This window comes from Narcine bancroftii, chromosome 5 (genome assembly GCF_036971445.1).
Source record: "Narcine bancroftii isolate sNarBan1 chromosome 5, sNarBan1.hap1, whole genome shotgun sequence".
Taxonomy (NCBI): Eukaryota; Metazoa; Chordata; class Chondrichthyes; order Torpediniformes; family Narcinidae; genus Narcine; species Narcine bancroftii.
In genome coordinates this window covers 41,726,375-41,754,242 of record NC_091473.1, presented here as the reverse complement: position 1 = coordinate 41,754,242, position 27,868 = coordinate 41,726,375, and the positions used below count along the sequence as shown (strand labels likewise).

The 27,868-nt window shown below is 40.0% G+C and overlaps 2 protein-coding genes across 13 annotated transcripts in view; one reads left to right on the top strand and one right to left on the bottom strand.

The window, feature by feature from the left end:
• The window catches only part of nol8 (nucleolar protein 8), a 68,228-nt gene extending 53,439 nt beyond the window's left edge, over positions 1-14,789 (bottom strand). The window contains exon 1 of one of the 3 annotated variants that reach the window (XM_069937246.1): positions 14,674-14,789. The gene's annotated coding sequence lies outside the window, so the exon portion shown is untranslated. The other 2 variants (XM_069937247.1, XM_069937245.1) reach the window with 2 other exon arrangements.
• Positions 1-27,868, top strand: part of cenpp (centromere protein P) — a 343,661-nt gene that overhangs the window by 11,789 nt on the left and 304,004 nt on the right. For 2 of the 10 annotated variants that reach the window (XM_069937250.1, XM_069937257.1), the window contains exon 1: positions 14,894-15,009. The exons of 4 other annotated variants lie outside the window; for them this stretch is intronic. Coding sequence is in view for 2 of the 6 variants with exons in the window: in XM_069937249.1 (XP_069793350.1) it covers positions 27,327-27,360 (34 nt within the window). In the remaining 4 variants the exon portion in view is untranslated. 4 more of the 10 variants (XM_069937249.1, XM_069937258.1, XM_069937256.1 and 1 more) reach the window with 4 other exon arrangements.

The following is a 27,868-nucleotide window of genomic DNA, read 5'->3' as shown; positions in this document are numbered from 1 at the left end:
ATTTATTATTTTTAAAATGTAGAAATTCTGCACCTGAAACGATGCAGTAAAACAGTGAACTTTTGTAACAGGCTCATGTTAATAAATTCTGATTATCTGCCATTGTAATCATGCAAGTAGATCAGGCAGAATTGACAGAGGCCATTTAGTCAACCATGCTTTCACAAGCAGAACACAGACATTTACCAATACAGGGTGTCACCAAAAACAAAGTGGGCACAGGAATCTATCAAGTAGCTACAGGAGAAAATAAAGGAAATGGAGAATTAATAGTAAGACATGAGAAACATGACAAAGCACAAACAGATACCATCAGATTTAAAGAATTGTAAAATGTGCTAAGGTGCTTTAATTGAAGTGCTGTCTGACAAACTTTGACAACAAGCCATTTTTAGGGAGAAATCTTTCAAAATCTTGGTCAGAGAAACAGTTTAAGGACAAACGTACAAGATAGAGAAGTTCACAACTTAGGGTTTAGATAGTGAAGGTATGATTAAAATTAAAATCTGAACGCCCAAGGTGATAGAATTGGAGAGGCTCAGAGATCTCAGAAAGTTGTTTTGTCACAGGCAAGGGAAATTTTAAAAACAAAATGTATAGTTTAAGATTGAAACATTATCTATTGGGAGCCACTGTAGATCATGGGAATATTGTGGATCATGTTATTGGGTTCACAAGGAGTGGGGACCAAATACCGAAAGGGGCAGATGGAATGGATGTGGAGATGTTTTCAACAGAGGGACAGTCTTAGACCAGAGGGTACAGTCTCAGAATAAAATAATATCTCTTTAGAACAAAGATGAGGAGAAATTTCTTCAGCCAGAGAGTGGTAAATTTGTGGAGTTCGTTGCCACAGACAGGTGTGGAGGTTGTCAATTAGTACATTTAAAGCAGACATTAATAGGCTCTTGATTAATAAGGATGTCAAAAGTTTTGGGGAGATGGCAGGAAAATGGGGTTGAGAGGAAAAATACATCAGCCATGATTCAAACGGCAGAGCAGAATCAATGGGTCTCATGGCCTAATTGTACTCTTACGTCTTCAAGTTTTAAGGAATGGCTCACCAGATGAGCTCTTAATTGAATAAGCTCAATTAAAACGTGGTCAATGAGAATGGAGGAAAAATCTCCACTGGCTAGAGGCATACTGCATGCAAGTTTATGGTATGTGAAGACAAATCATTTCAGCCCAAGTTTTGAATGACATTTCAGACAAAGGATATTTGATCTGAAATGTAAACTATTTCTCTTTCCCCCATAATTCTCGATGGAGTGGGGCAGGGGCTGACAATTCCTCGAAGAATGCAAATAAATATTTGAAACATCAATGTGGTCAAATTCCTCTGTGTGTGGATAATGTTAATAAAAAAGGTTCCTAACAACATGCCGGAATTTCAGTGTATTAAAATATGGACACTGCATCGTTGCTAACTAAGCATGCCATTTGAGAATCATGTTACATTTCTCACATAAAGCTGATGAGGAACTGGATATAATGAACCAGATTACACTGAGTTTTCTCCTCATCAATGAGGACAGAGATCAAGGAGCATAAGTGAAATTGGGAGACTGGACCAAACATGATTTTTTTTTTTAATGGTGCAGCATCAGGGGGCCATGGGCCTAATTTAAATATCTACTTCTCATTCTTACTATGAGAAAATGTTATAACTATTCTGGGCATCCTAAAAGATTGATCCCCTTTTTTCACCAGGACATTCATGACCATGATTTCCATATAACCATTTACAGCATAGAAACAGGCCAGTTTGTCCCTACTAGTCTGTGCCGAACATAATCTCCCACATCGTCCCACTGACCCACATTTGGCCCATAACCCTGCACACCTCTCTCATCCATATACCTATCCAACTATCCTTGAATATTAACATTGATCTTGCTTCTACCACCACTGCCGAAGTTCATTCCATAACCCCACTGCCCTCTGCATTAAGAAACTTCCCCTCATGTTTCCCTTAAACTTTTCCCCATTTATTCTCAAATCACCCCATAACCTTATTTATATGCTACAGAGAATAAAGTCCCAGCCTGCTCAACCATTTCCTGTAACTCAAACCCTGAAACCCGGCAACAATCTCGTAAATCTCTTCTGCACTCTCTCTATGCAGTTTATATGCTTCCTGTAATTCGGCAACCAAAATTGCACACAATATTCCAAATTTGGCCTCACCAATGCCTTATACAGTTTCAACATAATGTCCCAACTCCTGTGTTCTATACTTGATTTATGAAAGCCAACATATTAAATGCCTTCTTCACCACGCTATCTATATCTGATTCAACTTTCAGAGAAGTACTTGCCATGATTCCTAAATCCCTTTCTTCCACTGCACTCAATTGTTTACCATTGAATGTGTATGTCCTATTTTGATTAGTCCTACCAAAATGTAGCTCCTCACATTTATCAGTATTAAACTCCATCTGCCATCTTTCAACCCACTTTTCTAACTGTCCTATAAGCTTTGATAATCTTCCTCACTGTCCACAACACTGCCAACCCTTACATCATCTGCAAATTTACTAATCCAATTTGCCACCCTATCATCTAGATGGTTAATATATATATATATGACAAACAGCAATGGATCCAGTACTGATCTCTGAGGCACTCCACTCAACATCTGCCTCCAATTTGACAAACAATTTTCCATCACTACTCTCTGGCATCTCCCATCCAACCATTGTTGAATCCATTTCACTACTTCTTCCACCTTCCTTACTAACCTCTTATGGGGAACCTTATCAAAAGCCTCACTAGACAACATCCACTTCCTTCCCCTCATTAACCTTTTTAGTAACCTCCTCAAAAAACTACAAGATTTGTTAGACATGATCTACCACATACAAAACTATGCTGACTACTCCAAATCAATCCCTGTCTTTCCAAATAGTTGTATCTCTAAGAACACTTTTCATTAATTTACCCACCACCGACATCAAACTTACAGGTCTACTTTTGATCCTTTTTTTGAACAGCGAAACAACATGAGCCACCCTCCAGTACTTTGCCCGTGGCCAGTGACATTTTAAATATTCTGTCAATGCCCCCCACTATTTGCTCACTAACCTCCCTCAGGGTCCTAGGGAATATTTTGTCAGGACCTGGAGATTTATCCACCTTGATCTTTTTCAATATAGCCAACATTACTTCCTCATTAATCCTTATATTATCCATGAGCTCCTTATCATATTTCTTCACTTCATCTGGCTCAATATTTTTTTCAGTGAATACTGAAGAAAAAGAAAGTTTCAAATTTCACCCTCTGGCTTCTCACAGAGCTTACCCCCCCCCCCCCCCCCGCCCCCCCCCCCCCCCCGCAATCTTCAAGGAGTCCAATTTTATCTCTCACTATTCTTTTACATTTAATATACCTATAGAAACCTTTTGGATGTATTTTTACTTTTCCTGCCAAAGCAGCTTCATATCTCCTTTTAGCTGTTCTAATTTCCTTCATTTTTTTATACATATACGCACACCCCTTGTATTCCTCAAGCAGTTCATCCCTTCCTTGCTGTTTATAACTGTTGTACACATCCCTCTCCCTCTGAACCAAGTTCCCAATATCTTTTGAAAACCTAGTTTCTAACCTTTCCATTAATACACATGCACTCTCAGAACTTCTCCTTTGAATATCCTCCACTTATCAGCTACATCTGTCCCTGAAAATAACTTATCCCAATCCACACCCTCAGATTCTTTTCTCATCCCCTTGAAATTGGCTTTCTTCTAATCAAGCATCTGAACCTTTGGACCACCTCTATTTTTTTTCATTACTAGCCTAAAACTAATAGTATTGTGATCACTGGACCCAAAGTGTTCCCCAACACAAACCTCTGTCACCTGACCTACCTCATTCCCCAAAAGGTGATCCAATACTGCCCTTTCTAGAGTTGGTTCTTCTACATATTGATTCAGAAAACTTTCCTGAACACACCTAACAAACTTTCTGTTGCATACATTGTTCAACAATTAGGATGTATTTTAAGGATTTATATTCAAGTATTAGCAAGTTTTTATGGAAAGGAAAGATGGCTAGAGTGTGTTTGGAAAAATTGACCTGGAAAAATTAGGAGGTTTGCATCTTCCCCATTTTAAGAACTATTATGAAGCAGCTCAATTGAAATGTATTAATGGGATGTTTGATGTTGATAAATCTTCAGCCTCTGTTAAAATGGAATTGAGTGAAATAGGAGAAAACTGTATGCAGGACTTTATTTATATATGGAACTCAAAATTGTTAATAGGAAGTTAGAGATACATCTATTTTGAAACATTTGTTGAACTCAACATTATCAGATTTATGTTTTAGATATAAGAAGTTGATTTGTTTTTGCATTCTTCTTGTAAGTGTCCTAGAGTAAAACCTTTTTAGTTAGCATTAAGAAATTTTTTAGAGAAAATATTAGGGGTGAAACTCCCAGAGGATCTGATGTTATTTTTGTTGGGTAATTATGTATCATAATGAATTTTTACAATTAGTTTTAGCTATTTTTAAGGAGTGCATAGCCATTATTTGGAAACCAAATATGGACTTGGAGATGGAAAGATGGCATGCTGAATTGTGTTCTTGTATTCCATTTGAGAAAATCATTTAAAATTTACATAATTAGTATCAATTTTTTTTTATAATGTGGAGCCCATATTTACATTGGTTTGAAAATTTGAAGGAGTCTCTGAAAGCCCATTCTGTTAGTAAACCACAGTTCCATTATCATTTTATTGAGACATTTATTTTTGACATTCTCCTAACGTTTTCCCTTTTTCTTTGATATTTTAGGGGAGGGAAGGGAGGGAGTAAAATGTTCAAAAAAAAGACAATTAGGACCCAGAATTTCCTGTAAGAGACAAGCAGCCTACCCTCACAATTTTTGCAACACAAGAAAAATTAAGCAACCCAGCATAAATGCAGCAAGACGTGGACACAAAGATACAGGTTGTCTATAAAGATTAAAACCTTGTGTTTTTTTAATTCTTGGTTAATTTTGTGCCAATCTCTTTAAGAGCTTATTATTTGTAGTGTTACCATTATGATTACAATGTAATATGTCACAATATCTGGTTGTAGCGAAGGCGTGAGCATGAAAGATTTTTTTGAATTGTGTTACTTTTTAAATTTGTTTATCTATATCGTTACAAATCTTTTAAAGTTTGAGTTTCCTTATATATGTTTTATATCTCTATCATTATACAGTAAATGCTTTGTTATTCATTGTTATGAAAATCTTTATGCAAAGTTATGCAAAATGTTTATCCATTTTAATCAATGAATTAAAGCCACATAAAACAGCAATCAGAGTTGGATTTATAAGATTAAAGAGATCGAAATTTGGAATATCGTGGCTCATGTTTTTGGAAGATGATACTTTGAAATTAGGATACATTAGAATAAGGAAAGTGTCATCTATATTGTTAAGTGAAAGAACACTCATGCTAAAGAACTACCAGGCAATGACCATCTTCAGCCAAATCTCGTCTCATCACATTGAGCACTGGTGCAACTCGGGGCTATTTTTAAATTTTTTTTAAAATTTAGACATACAGCACGGTAACAGCCTATTTCGACCCACAAGTCCATGCTGCCAAATTTATACCCAACAAACCCACAAACCCAGTACGTCTTGAAAGGTGGAAGGAAACCAGAGCCCCTGGGGAAAACCCATACATACATGGAGAGAATGAACAAACACCTTACAGATAGTATGAGGTTCAAACCTAAGTCCCAATTGCTGGCCCTGTAAAGGCCTTGCACTAACTTCGTGAACCATGTTGACTATGTGCTCAGCTCAGCCCACTACTCTTCACTCCCACTGGCTCATGACATCATGGTCAGATGTAGTTCAAACAGAATCATTAAGTTTGCTGATGAAATATCAGTCATTGGCCTCATCGGCAACAATGATGAGTTGGTTCAGAGAGGAGGTTGGGAGGCTCATAAAATGACGTGAGAACAACAACCTAAGTCTCAATGTAGATAAAACAATCAAGATGATTGTGGACTTCAGGAGGATGAAGGTTGAACATCAATGTCTCCGCCGAGGAGAGTGGCGAGCACCTGGTGTGCATATAACAGACAACCTAATCTGAACCCACAACACCTTCTAATTAATCTGGAAGGTACAAAAGAGCCTATACTTCCTGAGGAGGAGGATGGCAAGGCTACCAGCCTGCATCTTGACAATATTTTACAGGAGTACAATTGAGAGCATCCTGCCTGGCTATATCATGGTCTGGTATAATTGCTGCAGAGTTTTGAACTGGAAGTCAATTCGGAGGATCATCAAAACAATCAAGAAGATGCTAGTTCTCCCTTTCCTCTATTGATGACATTCAGAATTGCTTAAATCGAGCTCAAAAATTATTGAGGACTTTTCCATACTTTACAAGCCCAGAGGACCCCAAAACCCAACAGTAATAGATATTCATCAAGACAAAAGGTTACGAAAACAAAAGTTGATTTTAATGAAAATATTATCAAACTCTAACTTATTACTATTAACTTACTTAACCTCCTAATTCTTAGCTCATATGTATGTAACGTGTGAGTAAGTTTAGAAAAGTTCTTTGATTCACAGTTCAATCTCACTTCCAACTTCTCTGGTTGCAGGCAATTCTTATAATGTGCACAGAATGTAACATTTATGAAGTTCACCGGGCTTTGGTGCTTGAAAGGTAAATGGCTACCGTTCAGGAAGGTTCTTGTCTGTTTTCAGAGAGAGATTTGTTGTTCGCTAGACACCCACAACAGATTCCTTTTAATCAGCCACTTCAGGGTCTTGCCGAAGAAACTTACCCCATCAAGGTTTTCCAGATGATAACCTCTTTCTTTCAGGTCACCACAGAGTTCCTTTTTGTTTCGCTTATTTCAAGTGAAACATTAGGCAGCCAGTCCTCTCCTTTTGCATGGACCACAAGAGCTTTTATCGGGCTGAACTAATGTCCATGGTTCCAGTCCCAGCTGCCCATTTTACTCTCTCTGCTTGCAAAACCACATGACCCTCTCAGAACAGCAACCTCCACTCAGACAGACTGCAGCTCTGAACCTAATTCTTCGAGTTCTTTCATGTTTCTTTTCAAAACAACAATCCATTAGTGAAGTCCCTTGGGCACTCCCCAAAGTTTTTGCAAAAGCATTCAGAGACATCCTGTCTTAACTTGAGCAGAAAAAGATACCTGAACACATAAATGGGATGAAAAATTGGCACAACGTAGGAATTCTCCAGTATTACATCATCTGCTCAATATTTGGAAGAAGATTCATGTAGAAAGGAATAAAATAAATTACCAATTACCAAAACTAATAATGACGCAAAATGAGTTACTCTCTTTTACAATAGATAACCTTTCCTTTAGAGAATGGGAGAAAAAAGGGATCAAAAGAATAGAAAATTGTTTTTCAGGAAATAGATTATTATCCTTTGAACAAATGAAAGATAAATACAATATAACTCAAGATACAGTGCTGGCATATTACCAATTGAGATCCTACTTGAAGGACAAATTAGGAAGCAGTCTGAGGTTACCAGAGGGAGGTAACTTTGAATATGTGATTACAGATACAATGATAATCAAAAGATTTATAACAAATCTGTATATTAAACTGCAAGAAAAGGAGAATGAGGAAACAAATGGTAAAACTAAACAAAAATGGGAACAAGATTTAAATATAAAGATAAAAAAAGGAAACATGGGAGAAGTTATGTTCTGGAACGATGAGAAATACAATAAATACGAGGTTACGTATGATACAATATAACTGGATACACAGGCTATACATTACACCTCAAAAGTTAAATAAATGGGACCCAACAGTATCTGACAGATGTTTTCGTTGTAAAAAAGAAATGGGAACAACAATTCATGCAATCTGGACATGTGAGAAAGTAGAAAAATTTTGGGAAGATCTAAACCAGATATTAAATAAAATTACAGAAAACCCAGAGATCTTCCTCCTAAGTAACATAAAAACAAAGGATTTGGATGGTGCACAAAAAAGATTTGTTAAGATAGCTCTAGCCGTAGCAAAAAAATGTACTATGTCAACCTGGAAATTGGAAGATAATTTGAGAATACAACAATGGTATATAGAAATGAATAAATGTATTCCATTAGAAAAATTAACATATAGTTTAAGAAATAATATTGAAATATTTGAACAAATATGGGAGCCATACATGAAACACAATAGAGAAAACCTAGCGGGGACATTTACCACCTAAATTAACGAAAGGAGAAGGAAATGAAAAGAATTGACTCAGTGGAATTTCTTGTTTATTTTTATTAAATGACAACATTGTTTGACTGGTTTAATGTATCTTAGATTTTGTACTTTAAATGGATGGGGGGGGAGGTGGGATGGGAGGAGGGAGAGATAATGACACTGTATATATTTGAAAAGGAAAATGTATGTGTCATGGTCAATGTGGTTTATGGTGTGAAAAATAAAAAAATTTAAAAAAAACTTGAGCAGAACTCCAGTATTTTAAATGATATCTGTTTTGAAGTGTTTGTATGTGATCTACACAAAAACCTGCCCCAAATTATCTCATAAAAACATATCTATTTACAATATAAAACACAAGATAATCTGTCACACATCCATCACACAGTATCTTTGAACTTTTCAAAGGAGGTACAGGAATACCAAAATCAGGACTGCCAAGCTGGGAAAATAGCTTCCTCCCACAGAGTGAGATTGATAAACTCTCTATCCTGTAACTGAGTAAATTATTTTCTTTCAAAATTATATCTCTATTGTAATTACTATGTGCTGTGTAATGTGTGTGTACACCATGGTCCAGAGAACACTGTTTCATCTGCCTGTATATATAAAACAAGATGGTAATAAACAGCTACCCTTGAAAATAAAATACATTTTCTCTGCTGAATCCCTCACCATCAATATCCTGAGAGGGTCTCCAACAACCATAAGTTCACAGTACAAATATAACTACAAAACCTGGTCTGGTATCCCACAGCCAGTAGCTAACTACACCTGACACACAAGATAAAGTCTTTCCACTATTCAGGCAGCACAAATCATGAGTATTTATTTTATATATAGGCCAATACTCGCTTCTGCTTAATTGGATTATTCAACCCCTGAACATTAAAAGTTGCAAATTTCAAATTAGACATTCTACAAACTAACAATATATTCACCCACTACAAAATATAGCTCCCCTTATAAATCCTTAAAATCACAAACCCTCCCATAAAAACGTCAAATAAAGTAAAATAAAGAAAAAAAAAAATCACCCCTAAAAAAAAACACCCAAAGGTTGTAACGCCCTAAAAGTCTGGGTGTGGTAAAACCCACTAGCAGCAGATGACTGTCAAAGATTTCAATGTCATAAAGTAAATTGTGCTAAAAGTGAAATTTTGCCAATTTGTAAAGATGATTATTCAGTGTATAAAAATATTACAAATTTTAAGTGGACTACTAAATATTTAGGAATTAATGTTAATACAAAATTTCAAGAATTATACTCAATTAATTATCTTCCTTTAATAAAAAGGATTAAGTAAGATTTGATTAGGTGGAGGGATCTACCTTTGGGTTTAGTAGGGAGGATTAATACCATAAAAATGAATATTTTTCCTAGAATACAATATCTGTTTCAATCAATTCCTTATTTTTTTTTTTAAAAGTTTCTTTAAGGACTTATATCAAGCGATTAGAGAATTCTTAGGGAAGGGAAAATTTCCGAGAGTAGCAATGAGAAAATTGATGTGGGATTTTCAATTTGGAGGTTTAAGATTACCGAATTTTCAGCATTATTATGAAGCAGCTCAATTTAAATTTCTTAGTGCATTAATGAATATAGACAACCCACCTAGTTGGGTAAAGATAGAAATGGCGGTTATTTTAGAAAAATTTCCTCAATTAAGATCTTTTGTAAAACAGTTATGTGGTCGACATATGATTTTATTACCTGAGTCTAGTTTTGAAGAATATGTACTTTCAATACCAAAAAAGGGATATATATCTGATTTGCAATGTATTTTACAAGAAATTGATAGTAAAAAAGACTGGGATAAAGATAAGTTGAAATGGGAAAAAGATATAGGACATAAAATAGCTGAAGAAGCCTGGATGGAAATTTGTCAGAATAGTATTCGGAAATTAATTAACACTAGACTAGCGATGATTAATTATAATTTTATTCATCAGCTATATTTAACGCCGGAGAAATTTAAAAAATTTGGTTTTAGTAAGTTGGATTCTTGTTTTCGATGTGATCAGACGGCCAATACTTTTTTGCATACTATTTGGCTTTGTGATCGATTGCAACAGTTTTGGAAAGGTATTCAATCTATTTTTAACAGTTTATATAATATCCATCTTGTATTAGATCCCGATATATTTTTATTAGGGAACATGCAATCATTAATTGATTGAGGTTTAGAGGATTATCAGATTTCCTTTATCTATTTAGCTTTAGTCGTGGCTAAGAAATGTATAGCACTTACTTGGAAAGATAAAAATATATTAACTTTAGATAAGTGGTATTTGGAGATGAAATTTTGTTTGACTATGGAAAGGATATCTTTTTCAATTCAGGATAGGATGTCTTTTTATAGGTTAAAGTGGACTCCGTTTGCTAATTATATGCATTTAAGTTTGATTTAAATATATGTTTAAGCGTGATATTTTAGTATTGATAAAAAAAATTTTGTTGTTAGAATTTTTTTTTAGATTAAGTTTTATCTCTTTTTTTGTAAGTGGGTATTTTTTTTCAATATATAATATTGTTAATTTAACTCTTTTGAGGTGGGAGGGTTGGACTAATTTTAAGTTAGATTACTAATATTGTGTTACAATTAACGGGGGGGGGGTTATTTTGTGTAGTTTTTAAAAATTTTTCTTTAAATGTTATTCTCTATTGTATTCATGTTATAAAATTTTAAATAAAGTCTTCAAAAAAAAGATTTCAATGTCACTCACACACATCCCCCCCCCACCCCCAGCCAGACATGTGTACATTATTCAGTAAAACACAATCAAATATAATAAATATAATCAACCCAATGATTCTAGTCCCAATGACTGTTCCAGGTCTTCAATATCAAAAAGACTTTGTGTCAGCTCTTCTTTCTTTCCATGCTTCCCATTCCCCCTTCTTTTAAGTGATAAAGATCAACCATTCCCTCACAAATCTGGCAACGAATTGGCAAAAATTAATGCATCATGATCATTTTCAAAAAATTGATATTGAAAATTGCCATAAATAACTTTTAAACATCACAGGATAACGAAAAGCACATTTATAATCCTTCAGCCACAATACTTCTTTGGCTGAGTTAAATTCCCGACGTTGCCTAATAATTTCTTGACTCAAATCCGCATTAAAAAATACTATTATTTTGAATCATCATTGAAGTTTGAGTTTGTTGTGCCTTCTGCACCACCAGTTGTAATATCATTTCCCTATCTTGATATTTCAAACAAAGAATTAAAACCGCCCGTGGTGATTTTCCTGGAAACGGCTTCTTCCTTAATGCTCTATGAGCTCGATTCAACTCCAAACCTTCCGGAAAAACTCCTTGCCTCAGGAATCCATTTCTTGAAAAATTTTAATCTGATCAGAATCTTTCAATATCTTCTGGGAGATCCACTATTTTTACATTATTCCTCAGACTTTGATTTTCCAATGAATCAATTTTCATCAATAATTCCTTTTTCTGAATACCCCAATCCACAAAAGAATCCTCCACTTTTTCCCTATTATGTTCCACTTGATTTTTACATTCAAAAAAAGCTGCTTCAATTTTTTTTTTTTAATTATCTTGTACTTTATCTACTGATTTTATACATAGTGCTCATTTTACTTTTCATTTCCAAAAATCCTCAAGTCACCTGTTTTGACATATTATCCATTTGGTAACCAATCCCTTCCAAAACAGCACACACAGAATCCATTCTGGGTTCCATCACCTCCCTTTGAGGTCTACCTTCCTTAGTTTCATCCTCTATTTGTTCCTGTGTACTTCCCAGTAAAGTGAGGTCCTCTTCTTCAGTCAGTCGGTCCTCTTCCGGTACAGCTATGGGTCTGAACACCCGAGGATTGCACACTAACCTCGTCGGGGCGCTGTCGCTCAGGCTCCCCCACAGCCCACACCCGTTTCAATAAGTCGTGTACCCTTGAAGCACTGCGCATGCCCGGCAGAACCACCAATCGCGCAGGTGTGTCCTCCGACGCTACACTGCGTGTCCCCAGTTCACCCGGCAACATCGCGGGCTTCTCTCTCAGCCGGACCGCCCTCGCGCCCAACTTCACGGGAGCGCGGGTCAGCACCAGCCGAACGTCGTCAAGCCAGCGCCATCTTGCGGAGGCAGGATCAGTGTCGATGTCATACTTAGCCGAGCAGGAGTCCTCTGAGGCCTGGGAACTCCCATCGATGATTCTGTGGTTTCAAATGGACAGATAGGCCTCAATTCTTTGACACTTTTATAAGGTAGTTTCTTCTATAATTGAGCTTTCGTTTTTTTTTTCCACATTAGTAGCCATTTCATGGCCATGAAAGACCTCAACAATGAAGACGCTGTTTACATCCGGTACCGCAAGGATGGCAGTCTCTTCAATCTGAGGCGCCTGCAAGCTCACACCAAGACACGAGAAACTTGTCCGTGAACTACTCTTTGCAGACGATGCCGCTTTAGTTGCCCATTCAGAGCCAGCTCTTCAGCGCTTGACGTCCTGTTTTGCAGAAACTGCCAAAATGTTTGGCCTGGAAGTCAGCCTGAAGAAAACTGAGGTCCTCCATCAGCCCCCCCCCCCCCCCACATCTCCATCGGGCACACAAAACTCAAAACGGTCAACCAGTTTACCTATCTCGGCTGCACCATTTCATCAGATGCAAGGATCGACAACGAGATAGACAACAAACTCGCCAAGGCAAATAGCGCCTTTGGAAGACTACACAAAAGATTCTGGAAAAACAACCAACTGAAAAACCTCACAAAGATAAGCGTATACAGAGTCGTTGTCATACCCACACTCCTGTTCGGCTCCGAATCATGGGTCCTCTACCAGCATCACCTACGGCTCCTAGAACGCTTCCACCAGTGTTGTCTCCGCTCCATCCTCAACATTCACTGGAGCGCTTTCATCCCTAACGTCGAAGTACTCGAGATGGCAGAGGTCGACAGCATCGAGTCCACGCTGCTGAAGATCCAGCTGCGCTGGGTGGGTCACGTCTCCAGAATGGAGGACCATCGCCTTTCCAAGATCGTGTTATATGGCGAGCTCTCCACTGGCCACCATGACAGAGGTGCACCAAAGAAAAGGTACAAGGGCTGCCTAAAGAAATCTCTTGGTGCCTTCCACAATGACTACCGCCAGTGGGCTGATATCGCCTCCAACCGTGCATCTTGGCGCCTCACAGTTCGGCGGGCAGCAACCTCCTTTGAAGAAGACCGCAGAGCCCACCTCACTGACAAAAGACAAAGGAGGAAAAACCCAACACCCAACCCCAACCAACCAATTTTCCCCTGCAACCGCTGCAACTGTGTCTGCCTGTCCCGCATCGGACTTGTCAGCCACAAACGAGCCTGCAGCTGACGTGGACATTTACCCCCTCCATAAATCTTCGTCCGCGAAGCCAAGCCAAAGTAGTCATTACATTCCTCCAGTATTCCAAAAACTGAGACTACTACTTTTAATCACTTATGTAAATTTTAAAAACTGGTATTTAAAAAAAAAAATAGCTGGGGGGAGGTGGATTTACACGTCTGTCTTCTACCCCCCACCCCCCCACCTCACCCCCCCCACCCCCACCAATCATGAGTATAATTGCTTGGATGAGTCTTAAGCTAATTTACTATATATCCCGTCTCTCTTGAACAACAATTAAAACAAACGCAGGACCTCAGAATCTTTTTTTTGCCAGCACTTAAGTAAACATAGAATTAGTAAACTTAGTCCACCCGAGAGATTGGACAATTGTCAGCTTGGTCGTTCAAAGTGCTGGAAAAACTCAGCAGGTCGCACAGCATCTCATAGAAGACAGTCGACATTTCGGGCCTCCTTCATTCTTCGCCCACTGCATCATTACTTCCTCTGGATGCCGTGTGACCTGCTGTTTCTCCAACACTTTTTGTGTTTTGCATGACCCCGCAACATTTTCCTGTTCTCCAACTATTTTGATGGCTGGGTTCACAGAATTCAATCACGTGGCATGGACCAGCACCTGGTTCATCAACTGCAAACTTGAAATCCGGCAACGATCAACTGTGGCCCAAATTACAATGAAAGCACGTGTTTGCAAAATCTTCTCAACAATAATAAAGTTGGTTCGCGTCCATCCCAGAAAATCTCAACCAGCGGCCTTCAAACACTCACGCGGCCACAGTTTGTCCTGCGTCCCAGCTTCTCAGTCCCGACGGCACAAGAAGCCACCGCTTTAGTTCCGACAATGTGGAACTAAAGCGTCGCAACCTTTCTAGCTCAGGAAAGGCGAGCCCGAAAACATCCGAGAATTGGGATCATCTCAAGTCGTTGGACATAGGGTTATTTCTCAATGTTTCATCTTCGAACTGAATTCTTCCAATAAACAGATCTCTTAATGGGGGACATTTAATCGCGTGACACAGAAAGGTACAGTCCAAAACTCCAAAGAAAGGGGTGCAAATATTAAACAAAGATTACTCACAGAATTTTACTGCGGGATACTTGATCTCAACGGAATACAATGATTTGGTCCAAATATACCCCGGTGTTTGATCCAGCCTGACTGGTTGTTCCGATGATCATGGTCGACGAGTTTTGTCCCTCCCCCTCCTACTAGGTGGGAGGATCTAGGCTCCGCGCGGGTTCTTGCCCGTTTGAATCGACTGCCGCGAGACCCTGCCGGTTCTCAGGTGAGGAGCCGTACATTAGCGGTGGGGGTGGGGGAACCTTTCAGTAGCTTGATTGAAGTGGAAGGCGGGCGAGGAACCGGCGGACAGAGCGGAGACACGAGAGATTGCGGAATTCGGAGTCGATGCCGGTGGGATGGGGATGGGGATGGGGATGGGGATGGGGGGGGACGGATGGGGGGGAAAGATGGGGATGGGGGGAAAGATGGGGGGGGGGGGGGGGGGGGACACTGCTGCCAAGGGATAGAGGTGGAGGCGAAGAGATCGCGTTTCAGGCCGAACCGCGCGGAGCGCAGAGGAAAGAGGGGAGTCAGAGCAGGTCAGGTTTGGGAAGGATGAGAAAAAAATCCAATGCAGGTCATGATGAATCATCTCTGGGGAGTCCGCACGGACTCATTACGCATCTCTGTATTGCAATTTAGTCACCTTTGGCGCTAATGGAGTCAGATCTCGCCCCTTTCACACTGGCATCCCGCTAAATTGGCTGTCCAGTGTCCTGGGATAGGAATGGGGGATTGGCTTTTCACACTTGACCACTCCAAACTGCGACACTGAACACTTTCACACTTGCAAGGAGCCAACCCCGGGTGAGCACTGTCCCTTCTGCTGGTGACGTCATGATGCAGCCTGCAATGGTGGACCTTCCTTAAATCCTGATCAATGTATTATGATCTTATATTTGAACAAATCATGCTTAATTATAACGTAATTAAGCTTTATGTACAGCACAGTATGAGCTCCTCAGCCCCAGTTGTACTGACCCAGGTAAACCTTTATAAGGAACCATGGGAAAGTGCTAGCAATAAATAGTGGACAATTTTAAACAGGCTGGAAAAGTTGATAGCGCTATAGCATACGATTTATATAGCATGGGAAAGTTGGTAGTGGGAAAAAGTGATGATGGATCTGCCCTCCCAGAATTCCATGCAGCAGAGAAAGGGAACAATTGCAAATTGTGTTTGATAATGCATCGAATAACTGGACAACACAAAGTGGTAACCTCTGACGAGTACTTTACTGTTAAATTCAACAATACAATGTATAACAGGAGCCCCTGGAAATGCATCTGACACCAGCCAAGCCCCGTTGTGGCGGTACGCCATTAGGTAGGCGAACCGGCCCCACTTGTCATGCACGTGGCAGGGCAGCCGGCCAAAATGGCACCATTGGGGGTTTCCTCCCGACCTTGGCACCGGGCTCAGAAGCCCGCGCTTGGGGACCCAGGTGACATCCCGGTGACGTCGGGGGCCCCCCAACGTGGTTCTCAGCCAAGTCCGGGCTGGGAGTATAAGACCAGCCAGGCAGCCTGCAATAAATCAGTTTTTGCTCACTGAACTCAACCTGTCTGGGTGTGCGATCCTTCAGTTAGCAGAGTAGCCGCCGCTACATCGTCTCTTTTTTTAACTAACGCAATTTGTGGAGACTTGTGCATGCACAAAATAGCGTCAGGGAGAGTACGATGGCTAGAGGGTGCAGACAGCCAATAGAAGCTGCTGTCTACATCCCCTTTCTTGGGCAATCCCCTTCACATACTACAATCCATGGAGGTGTCGAGCATTACAATAATTATAGTTCGGCAATGAACAGTCATCTCAGTTTAATCCTGATACTTTGGGTTGGGCTTACAAGTGCACCCAGAGTGTATTATGTGGTAGCCATTGGTGGAAGTGGTTGCTTGGTGTGCTTCAGTTTGAAAAGGTGTGCCATCCGTGATCTCTGGGTTGCAGCCATTTGTTTCATGGATTGTTACTGAGGAAGCTCAATAACAATCCAGATCCTGGTTTATAGTCTCATCGTAATTCCATGAAACTGTTTTGGTATTTTACACTGATAATGTAAACATAACTTATTCTTGGTGAGTTTTACTTTTACTCTGAAATGCAAGTAAATCTTGGGAATAATTTTGTAATGCCCTATTTTGTAATGCCCTATTTTGTAATGCCCTATTTTGTAATGCCCTATTTTGTAATGCCCTATTTTGTAATGCCCTATTTTGTAGTGCCCTATTTCTGACTCCAAATGGTGCTATTGCTCTGCAATTGTTCAATTTTTGAAAGGATACAATTTTTGAACATTTTAAGAGAAATAAAAAAATCTCTTTTTATCGAGTTTGTGGGTAGAAATTAGCATTAAATCCACATGTAAAATAATTGGAAGATTCTTCTATTCATCATGACTATATTAATAATTTCCTCTAGTTGTGCTCATTCACAAGCCACGAAGAAATTTTGACATTTGTCAAAAGAATATTCTGTACATTTTAATGGGTATTTCAATGTATTTACATCCATCCTTCCATATAACTATAGCCAAGAAAATAATAAAGGTAACTAAATTTGATTAAAGAAAGTAGGTTAGGAATGGTGGTTAAAGGCTAGACCGTACATTCTCAAGGTGGGGAGTAGGACTGTTTTGGGAAAAATTTGAAAGTTGGTTTGAAGAAATAAACTTGTTATGTTGATGTGAAAGATGTGACTTTGCAACACTGTTAGTACGACATAATTGAGGTAACTTCCAAATAAAATCACTTTGTTCTTTTTATTTTCATAACATGTTTTTGCTCTTCCAATGTTTCTCTTATTTTTACTGTTGTTATCTTTGGTTAACATTATAATTATATTTTTTCTGACCAATCTTATTATCATCCATTCCAAATTATCTCATTGGTGACGAGAATTCCAAATGATCTCAACAATCATGTCTCCATCAATACTACTTTACTTTTTCAGTTCAGAAGTGAGTGAGACCTGTGTCTGTATGTATCTTTGTGCACTAGCGTATTGATGGGGGGGGTGGGGGGGGGGGGTGGGGGGGGGGGTCCACCCCAGGCACCAGACTAGTACAGTTCTGAAGCTGCTGGTTCTCAGAAGTCACATCCAATTATCTGGCCGCGGAGTGGGCCACAGGCCGCTACAACGTTCACTAATCACTGTCCACCAGGCTGATTTAGAACAAAAATTATTTCACCCTGGATTAACACAAGTGAGATGAACTGCCCCTTACTGAGGATAACTTCCTGATAATGGGACACATTGAAGGCTTATTTTTTTTAAAATCTCAGTCAAGCAAGAAAACAGGGTTACAGCACTGAGTAGAAGAGAAAGAAAGTTGCATTGCAGGTTTATGAAACTTTGGTTAGGCTGCTTTTGGCATATTGTGTAAAATTCTGGTTGCCCCATTACAGGAAGGATGTGGGGGCTTCAGAAAGGGTGCAGAAGAGATTTACCAGAATGCTGGTAGTTATGGGTTGGTATAATTAGATAAACTTGTTTTCTCTGGGGTGTCGAAGTCTGACAGGAGAACTATATAATTTCATAAATAGATAGGCAGACAAAATCTTTTTGCCAGAGTCAGTATTGTTGCATACTATAGAGGACTTTTGTTTTAGATGAGAGGAGGGGGGGAGTTTAAAAGAGATGTGAAGGGCAGTTGTTTTTGGACAGAAAGTGATAGATTTATCAATTTCAGAAAACTATGCTTTTTTCTTTCCACAGATTTGACTTTTTCTTCAGTGACAATGTATTTTTTTCTCTACCTTAATGTTTTTCAAGTAATTTATACTGTTACAGAGTTCTGTGTTGTGTATTGGCCTATGTGTTGTGTGGTTTTGTGTTGAAAAGTGACAGTTTGCCTGAGAGAGCCAAGGTGAAGGTGGACTGCTGAGAGAGTGGGAGATGGACTGAGCATGTGCAGAAAATGATCTAAAAATTTCTTGACTTGGACGATGAATTGTCTAAGATTGCACATTATGTCTCTGAGTTACTTGAGAAGCTTCTTAAATAACTTAGAGATGCAAAATTCAAATAAAATTTATTTACTGATGTCTTCCACCATCTCACATTCGAAAACCCTACAGTGGTGCACTGTAGTTACTACATTTAGAAGGGTGTTTTCTTATGGGGTTACAAAATAGTTTACATTATCCTGATTATATAACATCCCTCCTTCTCAAGATAATTTTAAAAAAATTAGTGTTCTTTATCACTTTTTTCCAGTGCAATTTAAGTAACTGAACTTGTACACTAGTTTATTTTCACAACTATTTTTAAAAAGTTCTTATCAATATTGCACTGGCGGCAGTATGTTGCTTCGCCAGCTTGTGGATTTGGCTGCGACCATTTGGCTCTTGTGTTGCTGGTACATGTGTAGGTTATGTAACTTGTTGTACTTCACCTGACAACTGCTGTGTTGATGTTTCAGTATTCATGGCTGTGTTCTCTTCACTTGATACCTCACTTGATATTGATGTTGCATGCTTTTCTGGTATTAAAGTTTTCTGCTTCATCACATCTTGTGTCGAACAGATGTGAATTCTGAACCTCTTCAGCTGATTGCCAGTCTGTCTCAACAATGTAGGAGCTTGGTGTCTCAGCTTCTCTGATGATCTTTGCTGGGGTCCATTTTTTCAACATCGCCTCTTAAATATGTACATGCTGCCCTCTGAAGAGTTCTGACAATTTTTTTGCATTTTTGTTAAAATGCTGGTGACCTTCTTCTTGCATATCAGCCAGTCTTCTTCTGGTTTCCTCCTGTTCTTCTAACAGAGATGTTTTATATCTCCTGCCGTTTAGAAGTACTGCCGGGGACTTCATGTCAGCCCTTAAAGGTGTTACTCATAATGATAGAAGAGCTAGGAATGGGTCTTCTTTTGTTTTGCGACCCTTAACTAGTGTGCGTTTCACAGTTTGCACTTGTCTTTCAAAGAACCCATGACCTTTGGGGTAGCATGAGGATGATGTAGTGATAACAACCCCATAGTCTGCAGCCAGCTGTCTGTATTCTTGTGACGTGAACTGTGTTCCATTGTCACATATTACTTACTCGGGTATTCCTTGTTAAGCACGGAGCGCTCTCATTTCTGAGGTGATAGTTGACGCTCTCAGGTCTTTCACCCTTTTGACGAATGGAAACTTAGAGTAGTAACAGGCTACTATTAAATAGCAGTCTTAATTCTCAGTGAACAAGTCTCGCAGGTACTCTATGGAAATCATTTCCTCTTTTTGTTGTGTGTTTGTGTTGATCCTTTTGGATATCTTCTTTGTCTGGATCTCATAACAGACAGAATTTGATTACAACTCCCGGCAATTACCCAGATCTAGAATTGCTGGTCTGTCTGTGTCTACCATGTAGAATGTACAGAGGATGTTCTTTTCCTTATGGCAGCCATTGATCTTAGTTCTCCCGGCTGCTTGATCATGTGACATTTGCTGTTTCCAATACACCATCTTTTGGATACCCTTTTATTATGTTCTCTGGGAACATCTGGCGGTAGAGCCTGAGGGGAAGGACGTTGCTTTGTGATCCAGAATCTAGCTTCACCTTTATGTTAAATATCGTAGCTTGTTCTGGATTGTCCTCTGTATTTGGATCCTTGTGTGCAACTAGCTTCCTTCTTTAATCTCACTTGACATCCCGTGAAGGAGTATGGATTCCATGTTCAGTATCTGGGTGTCAGAGTCCTCATTGTTGTTTCCCTTTATGTGGTGGATCTTCTCCTTGTCTTTTTTCTTCATTGATACTACTGTTTTCTTCATATCAGATTTGCACATCTTTGTCCGGTGGTTTGCTTTACCACAGGCTCTACGTTCAGAACCTTATGTGGGGCATTTGTTTCAGTCATTGGACTTCCTGCAGGACTTGCAGGGGTTTGCACTTTTTTTGATTGTGTTCTCTATAACATCAACCCTTCCTTCTCTTTGTTGTGGGTGGGTCTGCATAGATAGGGATTTCATTTACATCCTCATGGCTTCAAAGGCTCTGGCTGTGTCTATAGCTTCTGCCAGCTTCAAGCTATCCTTCCCTATAAGAGACTTTTGCACTTTACATGGACACTCCCCGATCATTAGTTGATCAACTAATCTTTCGACTATATCCTTAAATCTGCATTTTGCAGCAACAATGTTTAGATTCGTGAGGAAGTTATCAACATTTTCATCAGTCTCTTGCATTAAGCCTTGAAATTCATAGCGTTTAATTCTATGATTAGACCTGGGTTCAAGGTGAGAAGCAAACTTTGCAAATATCTGCTCTGGATCATTTTTCTCCACCTATTAAATGTTAAGGCCTCGCTCCCCTCTCCAGAGAAGTATATAACTGACCTTCTCTGCTGTTGCATTTTTAAAATAGCTTTTAAATGCTAAATTGCACTTCTGCTGAAGCTTTTTAAACAATTCTTCAGCCTCCTGAGTAAACTGCTGTTACTCCAGCCATTTTTTCAGTAATATTTTTTCTCTTCTTCCCCTTTGTATTTTAGTGACTTACAATCAATTGTATGGCTTTATTCTTGTTCTCTTATACCGCTGCCACCATGTTATGTCTATGAGTTACTTGGGAAGCTTCTTAAATAACTTAAAGATGCAAGATTCAACTAACAGAAAAGACTTTACTTACTGATCCCTTCTACCATCTCAGGAAACTGTTCACACACACACTCATATAAATATGCATATGCACCACTGTGGGGCACTACAGTTACTACAGTGAGAAGGGTGTATTCTTACACAGTTACAAGTTACATGGTTCACATTATCCTGACTATCTAACACTACACATGAACCAGAAAGAACTGAAAAGCTCCTGTGCCCTGATGATGACAAAAACATGCCTGCAGGTCACCATTCCAGACTCAGCTATCCAACTAGATGGCCCTATTTACCTCAGGGCAGACAGTGATGTTGCTGCTTCTGGCCAAACTTGAGGAGGGAGTCTGCATTTACATCAGTGAGATCTGATGCACATATGTCTCTGTTGTAAAGAGTTTCTAGTCAGCAGAGATAGAGTACCTGTTGGTGAAATGCAGACCTTCTTTCCCAGGGAATTCATGGCCACGCTGATTACCTTCAATTCACGTTCTGCCTACGTCAAATGTAGGTGAAGCAATTAAGGAGTTTTATGGTGTAATCTGCGACAATAGCTGGCTGCTTTAACCACACAACCTGAAAGCAGTTCTACTTCGGTTTCTGCAGCATGTCAACTTTGCCATCAACATCCCTGGTGCATATAAGGCTGCCCCTTGCCTCCAACTTGGATACTTGTATCATAGGGTGGCACAGTTGGCGTAGTGGTTTGTACAATGCCTTTACAGCACAAGCAATTGGGACTAGGGTTCGAATCCCATGCTGTCTGAAGGAGTTTCTATTGTTATGAGCCCAGAGGACCCCAAAACCCAACAGCAATAGATATTCACCAAGATAAATGGTTACTTAAACAAAAGTTGCTTTTAATTGTCTTTAAACATGAAAACAGGATCAAACTCTAACTAATTTCTATTATCTTACTTAACCTGACTTAACTCCCTTCTAATTCTAAGTGCACGTATGTAATGTGTGTGTAAGTTCAGAAAAGTTCCTTGGTTCACAGTCCAATCTCACTTCTCATTCCTCCAAGTTCACTGGTTGCAGGCAATTCTTAAACTGTGCACAAAATTTAACATTTATGAAGTTCACCAGGCTTTGGTGCTTGAAAGGTAAATGGTTACCGCTGAGGAAGGTTCTTGTCAGTTTTCAGAGAGAGATTTGTTGTTTGCTAGACACAAACTGATCACTTTTAATTCGCCACTTCATTGTCTTATTGAAGAAATTTGCCCCATCAGGGTTTTCGAGATGATAACCTCTTTCTTTCTTTCAGGTCACCACAGAGTTCCTTTTTGTTTCGCTTATTTCAAATGAAACATTAGGCAGCCCGTCCTCTCCTCTTGTATGGACCACAAGGGCTTTGACCAGGCTGAACTAAGAACTCACAATCCATCTTCAAAATGGGGTTTTTCCAGAAGTTTGCCAGTTTGTCCTGTTCCAGTCCCAGCTGCTGCTGCTGAACTGAATTTATTCTCATTCTCTCTCTCTCTCTCTCTCTCTCTCTCTCTCTCTCACACTCACGCACAGACAGAGGAACAGCCTGTTTGACTCTCTCTGCTTGCAAAACCACATGACCCTTTTAGAACAGCAAGCTGCACTCAGACAGCCTTCGGCTGTGGACTTAATCCTCCAAATTCTTTCATCTGTGGCATTTCAAAACAACAATCCATTATTGAAGCCATCATAGGCACTCGCCACACCTTTTTCAAAGGTCCTCAGAGCCGGACTGTCTCGCTTGAGATCTGCTTTGAGTGTTTGTATGTGATGTAACTAAAAACCTCCTTTAAAACAAATCTATATACAATTTAAAGCACAGCATAATCTGTCTCAGTATGTTCTCCCTGGGTCTGCGGTTTCCTCCCACTGTTTAAAACGTACCGGGGGGTGTAGGTTAATTGGGCAGCATGGATTCATGGGCTGAAATGGCCTGTTACTGTGCTCTTTGTTGAAATTTTAAAAATTTAAATATATATCAATCTTGCTAACCCCAACATGCACGCCTCCAAACTGGAACAAATCCAGTTCGCAGGGAGATCAGTGCGTGATGGTGGGACGGGTGAGGGGTGGGGACAGCAGTGTTACAAGATTGCTTTGAAGCTGCGGACTGGAACTGTTTCAGGGAGGCATCAGTCATGTTAACATTGAGGACTACATGAGCTCAGTGATTGGCTACATCACAAAGGCCAATGAGGATATTACCGAGGACAAATGCTTCACAATCAGGGCTAACCAAAACCCATGATTTGATGCTGAGGTCTGGGCACTTTTCAGAGCTCATGATGCTACCTTCAGGACAGGAGACAAGATGGCACCAAGATCAGCCAGGGCTGAACTCTCCTGTGCAATCAGAAAGATAGACAGACAGCTGTGTAACACAGGTGACACAATGCGCAAGTGGAAAGGGATCAAAATTATAACAGACCACAAGACAATCTTGCAAGTCAAGGACAAAGACACCTCCCTTCTAGACAGACTGAATGTCAATGCATAGTTTGATGAGAAGGATAGGCTGACACCAAAAAAGCTCCACGTACCCCTGACGAACAGGACCCCTGCATAGCTGCGGCCAAGGTGTAGAGAACCCACACAAGGCAATGGGACGAGGCAACATACCTGGTTGGCTATCGAAGGACTGTGCAGACTAACTGATGGAGGCCTTTATCGACATCTTCACCATCGACATGTAGATTTTGAGACAGCCACCATCATCCAAAGAGGGCAACAGTAACAGTCCTCAATGACTACTGCACAGTGGCACTGACCTTCACCATTATGAAATGCTTCGAGTATTTGGTGATGGAACTCATCAAAATGCACCTCCCAGACACACTAGTCCCATTTCAATTCACCTCCATATGGAATTGTTCCACTGATGATGCCTTGTTCCTCCACTCTGTCCCAACCCACCTGAGAATAGCATCTCATTTGCCAGGCTGCTGATCATCGACTTTAGCTGGGTGTTTAATACAGTCTTTTCCCTGAGGCTGGTAGAGAATTGTCCTCACTGGGACTCAACACCCTGCCCTGTAACTGCATTCTGGACTTCCTCACGGAAAGATTACAGACTGTCTGGGTTGTCAGCTGAATGTCGAGCACTGCCATGTTGATCATTGGAGCACCTCAAGGCTGTGTGCTCAGCCCGCTCCTGTTCACACTACTGACCCACGACTGCAATACCAGATCCAGCTCCAACAGAGTCATTGTTTGCGGATGACATGACAGCAGTTGACCTCATTTGCAACATCGAGAGTTGCACTACATAGAAGAGGTCAAAAAATTTCATGTAATGATGAACCTCTATTGGCTTCTCAGGAAAAAATCTTAGCTTTTACTACATTGATAGCTGGTCGAGCGTTTTACTGAAATGGAAAGGAGATTCATCCCCAACTCATATGCAATGGCTATATAATGTAATGTATTTTAAGTTTAGAGAAAATCAGTCATAATATTAAATATAGAAAGTTTCAGTTTATGAAATTATGGGGGCCATTCTTAGAATTTTTTTATAATTGGAAGAATCAATAATTTTCTCTTCATTATATAAAAAAGTAACCTTGATTATAGGGAGGGAAGAGATTAGTTTAGTCCATTAGTTTTTAGATTTTTTTCTTTATTTATCTTTATTATTTTAATATGGCTTGGCTTGGCTTCGCGGACGAAGATTTATGGAGGGGGTAAAAGTCCACGACAGCTGCAGGCTCGATTGTGGCTGACAAGTCCGATGCAGGACAGGCAGACACGGTTGCAGCGGTTGCAGGGGAAAATTGGTTGGTTGGGGTTGGGTGTTGGGTTTTTCCTCCTTTGTCTTTTGTCAGTGAGGTGGGCTCTGCGGTCTTCTTCAAAGGAGGTTGCTGCCCGCCGAACTGTGAGGCACCAAGATGCACGGTTTGAGGCGATATCAGCCCACTGGCGGTGGTCAATGTGGCAGGCACCAAGAGATTTCTTTAGGCAGTCCTTGTACCTCTTCTTTGGTGCACCTCTGTCACGGTGGCCAGTGGAGAGCTCGCCATATAACACGATCTTGGGAAGGCGATGGTCCTCCATTCTGGAGACGTGACCCACCCAGCGCAGCTGGATCTTCAGCAGCGTGGACTCGATGCTGTCGGCCTCTGCCATCTCGAGTACTTCGATGTTAGGGATGAAGTCGCTCCAATGAATTTTGAGGATGGAGCGGAGACAACGCTGGTGGAAGCGTTCTAGGAGCCGTAGGTGATGCCGGTAGAGGACCCATGATTCGGAGCCGAACAGGAGTGTGGGTATGACAACGGCTCTGTATACGCTAATCTTTGTGAGGTTTTTCAGTTGGTTGTTTTTCCAGACTCTTTTGTGTAGTCTTCCAAAGGCCCTATTTGCCTTGGAGAGTCTGTTGTCTATCTCGTTGTCGATCCTTGCATCTGATGAAATGGTGTAGCCGAGATAGGTAAACTGGTTGACCGTTTTGAGTTTTGTGTGCCCGATGGAGATGTGGGGGGGCTGGTTGTCATGGTGGGGAGCTGGCTGATGGAGGACCTCCATTTTCTTCAGGCTGACTTTCAGGCCAAACATTTTGGCAGTTTCCGCAAAACAGGACGTCAAGAGCTGAAGAGCTGGCTCTGAATGGGCAACTAAAGCGGCATCGTCTGCAAAGAGTAGTTCACGGACAAGTTTCTCTTGTGTCTTGGTGTGAGCTTGCAGGCGCCTCAGATTGAAGAGACTGCCATCCGTGCGGTACCGGATGTAAACAGCGTCTTAACAGTCTAATAAATGGGTCTGACATGGTTGCATATATTTATTACTAGATTGAGTTATTATAAGTAACTCCTCATGTAGTTTTGCATATTTTCTTATTTACCCATTTTTTTTGGCTCTTCTGTATGTATTTACTTGTATACAATTAATTCATTTTATAATTGTCATTTATTATATATGCTTACATGTTAAACTCAATAAAAATATTTTTAAAAGAAAGGAAGTGATGCGAGAATAAAAACCTGAGTCTCAAACTGATCAAGGTAAAAGAGATGATTATGGTCTTCAGGAGGACCAAAGACGACCACCCTCCACTAATAACTGTAGTGCAGAGAGTAAAGAATTCCAAGTTTCTCTGAGTCCACTGAAGAAGTGACCTATCCTGTACACGTATCTGCTCACTAGTCAGGAAGGCGCTTCAGCGACTTCACTTCCTGAGAAGACTGAGGCAGGCAAGGCCACTGGCCACCATTATGTCAACCTTCCACAGGAGCTCTATCGAGAGTGTCCTGGCCGTCTGCATCACAGCATCTTTCAGCTGCTCCTGGCGTATCAGAGCCAGCAACACCAGGCTGAGAAACAGTTTCTTCCCACCGGCAGTGAGACTGCTGAACGACTGATGGACTGTTCATACAAGCCCTCAGACTATTTAACAATATTTTAAAATTTTAATATCTGTACATGTGTACTGTATATGTATCATTTGCTGTATATGTGTTATGTCTGAGTGTATGTTTGCATGATTTTGCATGGAGGACTGGAGAATGTTGTTTTGTCAGGTTGTACTTGTACAATTGAATGATAATAAACTTGAAATGGGCCAATTGAACCAGCCACCTTCAGCACCACCCACCCCACGATGCTTCCAGGCACCCACTACTCTCTGTGTGTTTTTTAATAAAATTGCCTGTGAGTTTTACTCCCGTCACTAAACTTTCCTCCCATGGAAGCATGGAACACTACAGCACAGAAAGCAAGCCATTCAGCCCTTCCAATCTGTGCCAAAAACATCATGCCACTAGTCCCACTGACCTTCACCCATTCCATAACCTTCCAGATATCTCCCATCCATGTATCTATCCAATTTATTTTTAAAACTTAAGAGTGAGCCTGCGTGTACCACATTAGATGGCAACTCGTTCCACACTCCCACCTCTCTGAGTGAAAAAGTTCCCCCTAAAACTCCCCATAAACTTTTCCCCTTTTTCTGAATATTTTATTTTTGATTATTTTTCAAAAAATATAATAAAATCTTCAATAACACAATATATTAAACTTTTCTTACAAACAACCACAAAAACAAAATATTCCCTCCCTCTTTCCATACATACAGATATGCACACCGCCAGAGCTTACATATCTTTTAAATGTATGGAATAAAATTGGGGAAATCACTTTTGGGTAAGTATAATTTCAGCATTTATATTCCTTTTTGTTTCTGTATTTGGGCCCCTATGTGGTCCAGTTATGGCTGCTAGATCTTTACAAAAGTGTCATACTTATTCTTTAAATTATGTGTGATTTTTTTTTAGATATACAGCTGTTCATTTTCACAGTCCATCGTGCTATAAGTAGAGGGGAGTCAGACTTCCATGTGATCGCAATACAATTTTTTGCTACTGCCAATGCTATTTTTATAAATGAGATTTAATTTGTTGCTTATTTCAATAAAACCGCCTGGTAGATAAAGCTCCGGGTCGCCCACGAAGGCCACTCCTGTTATCCTGGTTAGTTTTTCTGCAATTTCTTGCCAAAATGGCCTCATTTTCATGACCAACCATGTAGTTTTAGTCTCACATTTGAAACAGATCTCTGAAATTTCTGGTTTTGATCTGTGTACCTTCTGTGGCATAAGATTTAATTAGTGTAGAAAATTATGCTGAACTAGTTTATATCTTGCATTTATAAT